The sequence below is a fragment of the Salvelinus namaycush genome, chromosome 38 (genome assembly GCF_016432855.1).
Source record: "Salvelinus namaycush isolate Seneca chromosome 38, SaNama_1.0, whole genome shotgun sequence".
NCBI classification, from domain to species: domain Eukaryota; kingdom Metazoa; phylum Chordata; class Actinopteri; order Salmoniformes; family Salmonidae; genus Salvelinus; species Salvelinus namaycush.
In genome coordinates, this window is record NC_052344.1 from 75,436 (window position 1) to 85,812 (window position 10,377).

Here is a 10,377-nt window from a genome sequence, read left to right on the forward strand (position 1 = left end):
AAATGCTTACTTACAAGCCCTTAAGAAAATATTAACTAAAGTAAAAAAGCAAAAGTAACACAATAAAATAAAAATAACGAGGCTATATACAGGGGGTACTGATACTGAGTCAATGTGCGGGGGTACAGATTAGTCAAGGTAATTTGTACATATAGGTAGGGGTAAAGTGACTATGTGTAGATAATAAACGGCGAGGAGCAGCAGTGGAAAAACAAAGGGGATGTCAATGTAAATTGTCCGGGTGGACATTTGATTGATTGGTCAGCAGTCTTCATGGCTTGAGGGTAGAAGCTGTTAAGGAGCCTTTTGGACCTAAACTTGGCGCTCCGGTACCGCTTGCCATGCGGTAGCAGAGAGAACAGTCTATGACTTGGGTGATTGGAGTCTTTGACCCTTTTTTGGGCCTTCCTGTGACACTGCCTAGTATATAGGTCCTGGATAGCAGGAAGCTTGGCCCTAGTAATGTACTGGGACGTACGCACTACCCTCTGTAGTGCCTTACGGTCGGATGCCGAGCAGTTGCCATACCAGGCGGTGATGCAAATGGTCAGGATGCTCTTGATGGTGCAGCTGTAGAACTTTTTTTATTTTACCTTTATTTAACCTTTATTTAACCAACTTTTTGAGGATCTGGGGACCCATGAGAAATATATTGTGGGCCCTCTTCACGACTGTCTTGGTGTGTTTTGACCATGATAGTTCTTTGGTGATTTGGACAACAAGGAACTTGAAACTCTCGACCCGCTCCACTATAGTCCTGTCAATATTAATGGGGGCCTGTTCAGCCCTCCTTTTCCTGTAGTCCACGATCAGCTCCTTTGTCTTGCTCACATTGAGGGAGAGGTTGATGTCCTGGCACCACACTGCCAGGTCTCTGACCTCCTCACTGTAGGCTGTCTCGTCATTGTTGGTAATCAGGCTTACTACTGTTGTATCGTCTGCAAACTTGATGATTGAGTTAGAGGCGTGCTTGGCCATGCAGTCATGGGTGAACAGGGGGTACAGGAGGGGGCTGGAGCATGCACCCTTGTGGGGCCCATGTGTTGAGGATCAGCGTAGTGGAGGTGTTGTTTCCTACCTTTACTACTTGGGGGCGGCCCGTCAGGAAGTCACGAACACAGTTGTACCGGGCAAGGTTCAGACCCAGGGCCTGAGCTTAATGATGAGCTTGGAGGGTACTATGGTGTTGAATGCTGAGCTGATGTCAATGAACAGCATTCCGACATAGGTGTTCCTCTTGTCCAGATGGGATAGGCAGTGTGCAGTGCAATGGTGATTGCATCATCTGTGGATCTATTGGGGCGGTATGCAAATTGAAGTGGGTCTAGGGTGTCAGTTAAGGTGGAGGTGATATGATCCTTAACTAGCCTCTCAAAGCACTTCATGATGACAGAAGTGAGTGCTACGGGGCGATAGTCATTTAGTTTAGTTACCTTTGCTTTCTTGGGTACAGGAACAATGGTGGACATCTTGAAGCAAGTGGGGACAGCAGACTGGGATAGGGAGAGATTTAATATGTCTGTAAACACTCCAGCCTGCTGGTCTGCACATGCTCTGACGATGTGGCTAGGCATACTGTCTGGATGGCAGCCTAACAAGGGTTAATACGCTTAAATGCCTTACTCACGTCAGCCATGGAGAACGAGAGCCCAAAGTCCTTGGTAGTGGACCACGTTGGTGACACTGTGTTATCCGTAAAGCAGGCGAAGGTGTTCAGCTTGTCCGGGGGCAAGATGTCGGTGTCTGAGACATGTAATCCGTGATTGTCTGTAGACCCTGCCACATACGTCTGGAATCTGAGCTGTTGAATTGTGACTCCACTTTGTCTCTGTACTGACGTTTTGCCTGTTTGATTGTCTTACAGAGGGAATAATTACACTGTTTGTATTCAACCACATTCCCAGTCACCTTGCCGTGTTAAATGCGGTGGTTCACGCTTTCAGTTTTCCGCGAACGCTGGTCAGACCAGCGTTGAATAGACCTTAGCACGGGTACTTCCTGTTTGAGATTCTGCCTATAAGAACGGCAGAGCAGAATGGAGTCGTGATCTGATTTTACCGAAGGGTGGGCGGGGGAGGGCCTTGTAGCCATCCTGGAAGGGAAAGTAACAATGGTCAAGAGTTTTTGTAGTGCGAGTACTACAGACAACGTGTTGATAGAACTTCATTAGTGTTTCCCAGCTACAAGGAATAAATATGACACCACACTTTCTCACCAGTGGTGAAAATACTCAAATACAAACTTTTTAAAGAGCAACTGATGGCAATAAACATCTTCTCTGGTACAAAATGGCCTATGTGTCATTAATATGAGTCATTAAAATATATTCTAAATATATTCAAAATTGACTACAAAGTTTAAATATATAAAACAGAGATTTGCGAGATATTTAGGAGAGAAAAAAATTGTCACAGAATGAAGGGTAACCATTAATGTTTTTTGGGGGTTGGGTTTATTTCAATCCTGCTCACATGCCCGCAGCACCCAATTAATCATCAATTTGGAGCGCAGCTGCATGCGACCCGAACGTATTGCCCATGTACATTACACAATGTACATGGGACAATATTTTTCAATGTCAATAGCTTCAGATTTCAATGACTTAACCTCAAACCAAATATCAATTTAAAAATGCATATATAAAGATTGAAAGCATGTAGCCCTTTCCTGCAGTCAAATGACCAAAATAATAAACTTTTTTTTTTATCCGGTGTTTCTATGTCAAACAGTTTTGTTATAGTTCAGTCTTCTGTGATCTATATAGTGTAATATTGGAATGCAAACAAAAAATGGAATACAAATCAACTCTATATCTGACATGGTACAGGTGTTTTCTTTTTTTTAAGCCCATAACCATGTGTGTGAGGTGTATACTTTTGTTTCAAAGTAGATTTGTTTAAGACTACCAAGAAACACTGTGACCCTGATTTAGCCCACTGCAGTAAAAGGCTATTAATGAGACAACTAAAAGGTGTGCAACTATTTACATTGTGTAATTTATTGATGGTCCCTAACTTGCCTCGGAGCTAGACGTCCAAGGTCAAACCAGCTCTGCCACGGTCGCACACCAGCAGACTGAAGCTAATTGGCAAAATAAGTTGTCTAACCTAGGCAACTTCAAGACAGGTTAGACTGTTTAAAGTTAGTCTTTCACCCTTCCAGATAACTCTATACTGTTTTTTCACAGTGAATGTACAAACGCTTGCCACATACGAACACACACACACACACACACACACACACACACACACACACACACACACACACACACACACACACACACACACACACACACACACACACACACACACACACACACACACACACACACACACACACGAGGTCACCCACATTAAACCAAACCCCCAAGACAACTTTCATTTGGCTACGGTCGTGGCTGCTGCATTTCTTAATGAGCAAGCTAAAAAACTAGGCCAAATCATGACCCTTTTTTAGTATGCAGCAAAGAATACAGTGAGTATATCATGAAACCTGTTGTGATTCAACTTGAAGGATAACTAACTAACTGTTTTAACTTGAATCACTTACCATTTCTTTTCTCTGCAGTACTCTGTCTCAGTGCTGCCATGCGGTGGTGGCTCTACTCTACCCGTTCACCTGGCAGCACACCTACATCCCCGTACTGCCCCCTGCGATGCTGGACATAGTGTGTACCCCCACCCCCTTCATCGTAGGGCTACTGTCCAGCTCCCTCCCTCAGCTCACAGAGCTACCCCTAGAGGAGGTGAGAATACAACCCCTGTCTGGTGGTCGAATCTCAACAGGAGAATATATGTACTGTAGATATGTTTTGGGGTGCTGTAATCCTTCAAAGGAATTGAAGTTTGATGGCCAGGACTCACACCCTGTCTGCTTTCCCTACTCTACAGGTGCTGGTGGTTGACCTTGGAAACAGTCGCTTCCTCAGACAGGTACTGTTTCTTCACTGATTACCCTGAAAGACACACATTTAGCCTAGTTCTGGACTCAAATGCAGCTTCATTGAGTACACTTCATCTAAGTCTATGATATTTAGCTAATCATGTATACTGTATTTCTCTTGAATTTCCATGTCAGCTGGATGATGAGGACTCTATCCTGCCTTCTAAACTCCAGTCAGCCCTAGAGACAGTCCTGGAGAGGAGGAGAGAACTGGCGCCAGAGCGAGGAGGAGACGGTCTTAATGGTACAATTATACTGTTGCGATAACCCGCGCAACTGCTGCAGTAGAGAACCAGAGAGAAAATTGTCTCCTTTGATTACTTGTGATTGGCCGACGACAACAACAACAAGCTACACACGCCATTTTTGTGAAAAACCTGAGCAGCAGCATAAAATGGCACTAGCATCTGGCTCTGTGTGCCGTGGCAAACAAGTTAGGAGATCAATGGAAGATGAACTAAAATGACGGAATTAAAGTTAATGAGAAGGATAGGCTACAATGACCAAGAGCCAACAGGTAGGCTGCTACTTAATACTCTGAATGGAGTTGTTGTAATTGTGTAGGATGGGCAAAGAGCAGCCTATGTAGCCTCAGTTAGCCTACCCTACTAGCTAGGTAGCTAGTTTACGTAGCTTTTCTTCTGGGTTTGATGCAGTCAAAACAGTTACTATGTAATCAGATTGATGATAAATAACCTAGCTTTGGCAGCTAGAAGTTAGTAACTAGTGTGATTCAGCTTGGTTGCTGCTGTCTCTCTCCCTTCTCCAAGCTGCCTGCACCTCACGCTACTTACACACACTCCATGCACAGCGCCTCCCCCGCCTGCTGCTAGAATACCTCTCTCCCTCGGGTCCCGGCTTGTGCATTAACAGCTTAAGTTAATAGCCTACCTTAACTTCAGTTAAACGCTGAGTCTCAAATAGCCGACTGTCCCTAATAGCCGGGCAACGGCACACATTTCAGCAAATAAACGCCTCTTTCAAATAAACAACGGCAAGTAAGAACTGCTGAAATGCACAGTCAAAGAGGAGAATAAATATTCTGTCAAGGAAACTTATTTTTCCTTCTCGAAATAGAGGCATATTAAGACAAAAGAAATGTGACCGTGTGTAAATGATAACGCATTAGTGCAGGAAATGATAGTCCTCTGTGGCTCAGTTAGTAGAGCATGGTGCTTGCAATGCCAGGACCAGGAAAAAAAATTATCCACTCACTCCTGTAAGACACTCTGGATAAAGCATCTGCTAAAAGACAAAAATGTAAATTAAGAAATTGATAAAAATTCTGCAATGAAACAATTAAGTATGCACATTTGCTAAACCTGTGTGCATTAAGGATATAGATGCCTGACTCAAATAGAAGCGTGTCTCTAAGTGCCTGTTGTGTTTAGTGATTTAAGCAAATAAACACCAGGCTATTAATATTAGTTTTCGCTATAAGTCGGTAAAAATTGACTTTTCCTCTGGTTCCCTCACTTGGACAGCTCAGATCAGGTCTGGTCTGGACAGGTCTATACAGGGCTGGGTCTGGTTGTCCTCAGTGCCATTTGGACCGGGTCTCTATGTTTATTTATTCAGGTAGGGTCCGTGGAGGACATCCCCCGGGTCCATTTCAGAACTGGTCAAACTTTTTAGACCCTCGAGACCATTAGTTTGAGGTAGACAGACCAGTGTTTGGACTGTAGCAATTTTGACTCTCTCTCTCACTCTCTCACACAGACTCTGGCCACCTCAGCACCGTTGTGTCCGAGGCCTTTGTGCGTTTCTTTGTAGAACTCGTCAGCCACTATCCGCTCTTCATCACCCAAAGGGAGGTTGAGGCCTCCTCCCCCATCCCCTCTTCCTTCCAACGCGAGTCCTTCCGTAAGTCTGTGTCGTCTAAGAGTCTGAGGCAGTTCCTGGAGGTCTTCATGGAGACACAGATGTTTGGACTGTTCATCCAGGAGAGAGAGCACCACAGACAGGCACTGAGAGGTACGGGTCAAAGTTCAGATTCAAAGTTCTAAAGCTTTATTGTCCAACTTTAGATAACACAAAGTGTGTTTGTTTTTCTACAGGACTGTTTGATGTGAGGTTGCATGAGTATTTGGACTCAATTCATGGTAATGAGCATCGCAGGGTTAACAAGTTCCTCAAAGGACTGGGTAAGGATTACAACATTACATTGGAGAGTATGAACTGAGTGTTAATAGAGTGTGAGAAGACAAGCTGCTGCTCATATTGTTTAAGTATGTACCTGTGCTAAAAGGTGGCATGTTTTTTGTGGGTTTTTTTACCTCCAGGAAATAAAATGAAATTCCTGTCCAAAAAGTGATCCCCTCTTCGACCGATAATCTGTTAAACCAGTAGTCTACAGCCAGATGAAGATGGGACTGGACACATTAATGACTGAAGAACCAAGAGACCGACTGACAATGAGTTTGTTGTGACAGAGGCCATGTCTAGACTTGACAGTTAATGCAGTTTTTGTATTCTGATCATGGAATTTCGAATAAATAATTACATTTTATATAACTGTATTTAATCAGGGGGAAACGCATTGAGACCTAGGTCTCATTTGCAAATGTGCCCTGGTAACAATACAGAAATACAATTATACACTATTTAAAACACCAAATTTAATAAATAGAAAATATTACATAAACAATCAAACAAAAACAAACACATTTATATATAAAAATCCCCAGCCTTTCTCCTAAATTGACCCAGAGACAACAGTACATTCAAATGATTATTCCACACGATAGGGGCCTGGTAGGAAAAGGCAGATTTACCCAACTCTATGGATACACGTGGAGTCTCCAGCAGTAACCAACCCTGTGACCTAATGTTGTAATCCGCATTTCTATATTTCAACAATGCTGTTAAGTAAATTGGTAGTTTATTGAGTAAGGCTTCATAAATAAAAACAGAATAACGAAGTGACCTACGTGTTTTTAGCTAGGTCCAACCAACTTTATGATAAAGGATGCAGTGGTGAGTGTCAAAACTGTCAGATGTTATAAAACATGTGCTATGATCAATTGTGTCCAAGGGCTTCAAAACACTGGTAGCAGCATTCATGTATATAATATCACCATAATCTATAACAGGAATAAATGTAGCCTGAATGATCTGTTTTCTACTATTTAAAAGAAAGGCTGGCCCTATTCCTATTAAGCCCAACTTAAATATTAATTGCTTGATTAACTCGTCAACATGCTTTTTAAAAGATAGCATGCATCTACACCTACATTTAAATGTGTCTACCGTGTCCACATTGTGTTCTGGCTTGCATTTATGAGGCCAGCAAACGTTCCTCACACGCTAGAAACATAGTTCCTCCAACGTTATAATGAAAAGGTAGCTATCTCTGAACACAATCAGACCACCTGTCTTTTCAATCCGATCCTCATATTCTGATAGCAGAAGTCGCATGTAAGTGTCAAGTGTAGACATGCCCTCAGGGACACATGAAGCCTGCAGTGTGTACATGATAGACTCAACAGAGATAATCCTGTATACTGGGAGACTATATAGCACAGCCTGTAGAGAGACTGGTATTGTACTATATACTGTACTTATCCAGTCTAAATTATCCAAACTGCATTTAAGAGGCCACAGGAGGGCAGTAGTTCATTTGATTTTAACATGGCACTACAGTGTATGTATAATGTAATTGCTATGAGTATGGTTGATTTGATGAATACAGATACTTTGCCCTGACCATTGTTCTTGTGAATGAGACTCTGACCAGGACGCAATCAGATTGAGTGTTAGCCAGCATTGACCGATATCCACATAGCAAATGTATTGGTGGTGTTGGAGGTGTAACTGCAGAATGAGCTGACATATCGGTGAGCGGCTGCTCGCGTGTCACAAACCACTCCATTATTTATTATACCTATTGCGTTAGAAGTTCAAAACGGCGCTAGAAAGTGAAGGATCATCTATCGATCTTCGAAATAATGACTCTCAAATGTCAAACCATTGATGTTAGGCTAATGCATGTTGTCATGTTAATTTGGATTCGGAGATTTATGCCTATCAATATCATTTTAGTGTTTGGACTTGTAAAGTGGCTGTATGGGATTTGTCCTGCTGCCCTCTGACTGGAGAATTATTTGCGGACAAAACCAACGGCTTTTGTTTCCCTTGAATTCCTTTGTTTATTTCTGTGTTGTGTACAATACATGTCAGTACAGTGAGGGTCTAAAAAACGGACAACTTAAAATCTACTGTATGAAGTTGAAGATGCATACTCATTCCTAGCATGCATGTTTGTCAGCCTACATGTTCAACAGGCTACCTATATTTAGCTAGCAGGCTTAAAGTTGGCAGGAAGACGTCTATGTGGCAGACTGAAGCTGTGCTTGTTTAGGATGGCAGAAAGGCAGGGCATTATGCCACATTCATGTTAAGTTGGAAACTCAGGAACTCTGAGTTAAAATGAACGTAAGTTATTTGCGTAGAGCCTCCTATTGGTTGATTCTGGTATCTCCCAAGTGGGAAACTCGGGATCCAACTCTTCCTGCTAGGTTTGCAAGTCGGAATTTTCAGAGTTTCCGACATGACATGAATGCCGCATTAGCCCTGGATGGGTTATGTCCAGGTCCAACACGACAGCTGTATGGACATCCATCAGCTGTCACCCCATGGACTCTCCACCTCTCCTCTCCTCCTACTCTCCAGAAACATGGACAGTCCAACACCTATCCCCAGCACCTTCCCTTAGCACCTACTACTTCAGTGGTTGGAGTCCTGATTTGGAACTGGATATGTTTTAGTTCCAATGCGCATTGAGACAGAAACAGTTGAAAGGGTATTAGGTTGTTTCACAGAAATAGATGGCATTGGTATTCATAAACCTTGGAATGTGTTTGGTTGGAACTTAAAATTAAAAGTTTATAGTCTAACATTATGTTCTGGGCTTTGAGTCATTGAAACACAACAGATCCTCAGAGAGGATCAAATACTTCACTAGGGGAAAGCATTACATAACACAGCTGCTGACTGCTGAGTATACTGTTGTATTGTCTCAGCCACACGTCTTTACCCTTTGCCCGGTGAGCCAGCCTGTATGCCCCAAGGACATCCACATCAACACAACAAACTCACAGCCACAAGTTTGCACCGTAAAGCTGTCAGAGTATAACAAAAATTAATCGTACCATCAAATCAGACAGTGACGTCCATTACCTTGCTGCAAACTCCTCCCAGGATCCAATGAAATATCACAATAGTTTGAAGAAGATGAATCATCTGTTGAAAGAAGTCTGTTGACAGATGTTTGCCTCATTCCAGGATAAAATTATCTCTCTCTATAGCAGCCGGGTTGCTACCTGGTTATTCTATCCAATGCAGCACACCTGCAGTGCAACCACCTGTCTGTTTGTCAGTATGTCAGTTGTGGATTACTAACAAGGACTCCTGGTTCTTAATGCAATGCTAATGACCTGTTACTGAGGGCTCAATACAACATTAATACAGATGGAATTGGTTGTGCTGGGGTTTAGCCATGTGTAGACTACTGAGCTATAATATGGTGGCCAACATGTCTACATGTATGACATTCCTGTAAAAACTGAGCTGGTATTCACCCTTGACATGTATGATATTCCTTTTTTTTACCATTCATTTGTAACATTGGAAAGGAATTGAACAGTTTTAAAAAAGAAAGCGGGCTGTAAGCAACAAGGGCCACCAACTCAGTGCTATACAAAGCACACTATTACAGCCCATTAAAAGCACATTACAAAGGCATCCTATGCTGCTCCTGCTATACCAGAGATTTTCCACAGCCAAACTTTATTTCCAGAGTAAAGTCATAGGGTGCGGAAGAGCCTTGCTCAAAAGTTGTGCACTATGAGGAGAATAGGGTGCCATTTGGTATGCAGATTACTTAATTACTTGATTTATAAAGGGAGGTAGGGAAGATAACTAATCTACAACTACTGTATGATCAATCAATTACTATTTTATTGAATCTCTCTGTAGTGAATTGTACATTAAGTATGTCTTACTGTGTCTTGGTATGTACTGTTGCCCTCTTGACTGGCCCAAATAGCCAACCAATCAGCCTGTTACTAACCCTTAGTAAACATTTGGGGATAAAATTGTGTTTGAGCAGATGCAATGCTATTTTATAGTAAACAAATTGACAACAGACTTTAAAATCAAATCAAATCAGGCTCTAACCAATAGTGCAAAAAAGATATTAGGTGAACAGTAGGTAGGTAAAGAAATAAAACAACAGTGAAAGACAGGCTATATACAGTAGCGAGGCTATAAAAGTAGTGATGTACATGTAGATATGATTAAAGTGACTATGCATATATGATGAACAGAGAGTAGCAGTAGCGTAAAAAAGGGGTTGGGGGGACACACAATGCAAATAGTCCGGGTAGCCATTTGATTACCTGTTCAGAAGTCTTATGGCTTGGGGTAAAAACTGTT

General features: G+C 42.3%; 1 protein-coding gene across 1 annotated transcript in view; it reads left to right on the plus strand.

Moving 5' to 3' along the window:
* The window catches only part of LOC120032059 (DENN domain-containing protein 2A-like), a 59,933-nt gene extending 51,109 nt beyond the window's left edge, over window positions 1-8,824 (plus strand). The window contains exons 15-20 of the mRNA XM_038978003.1: window positions 3,568-3,745; window positions 3,891-3,932; window positions 4,078-4,186; window positions 5,662-5,916; window positions 6,000-6,086; window positions 6,225-8,824. Of these exons, the coding sequence (XP_038833931.1) occupies window positions 3,568-3,745; window positions 3,891-3,932; window positions 4,078-4,186; window positions 5,662-5,916; window positions 6,000-6,086; window positions 6,225-6,256 (703 nt within the window). The 3' untranslated portion in view covers window positions 6,257-8,824. The remainder of the gene's footprint in view (window positions 1-3,567; window positions 3,746-3,890; window positions 3,933-4,077; window positions 4,187-5,661; window positions 5,917-5,999; window positions 6,087-6,224) is intronic.
* The last annotated feature ends 1,553 nt before the right edge of the window (window positions 8,825-10,377 follow it).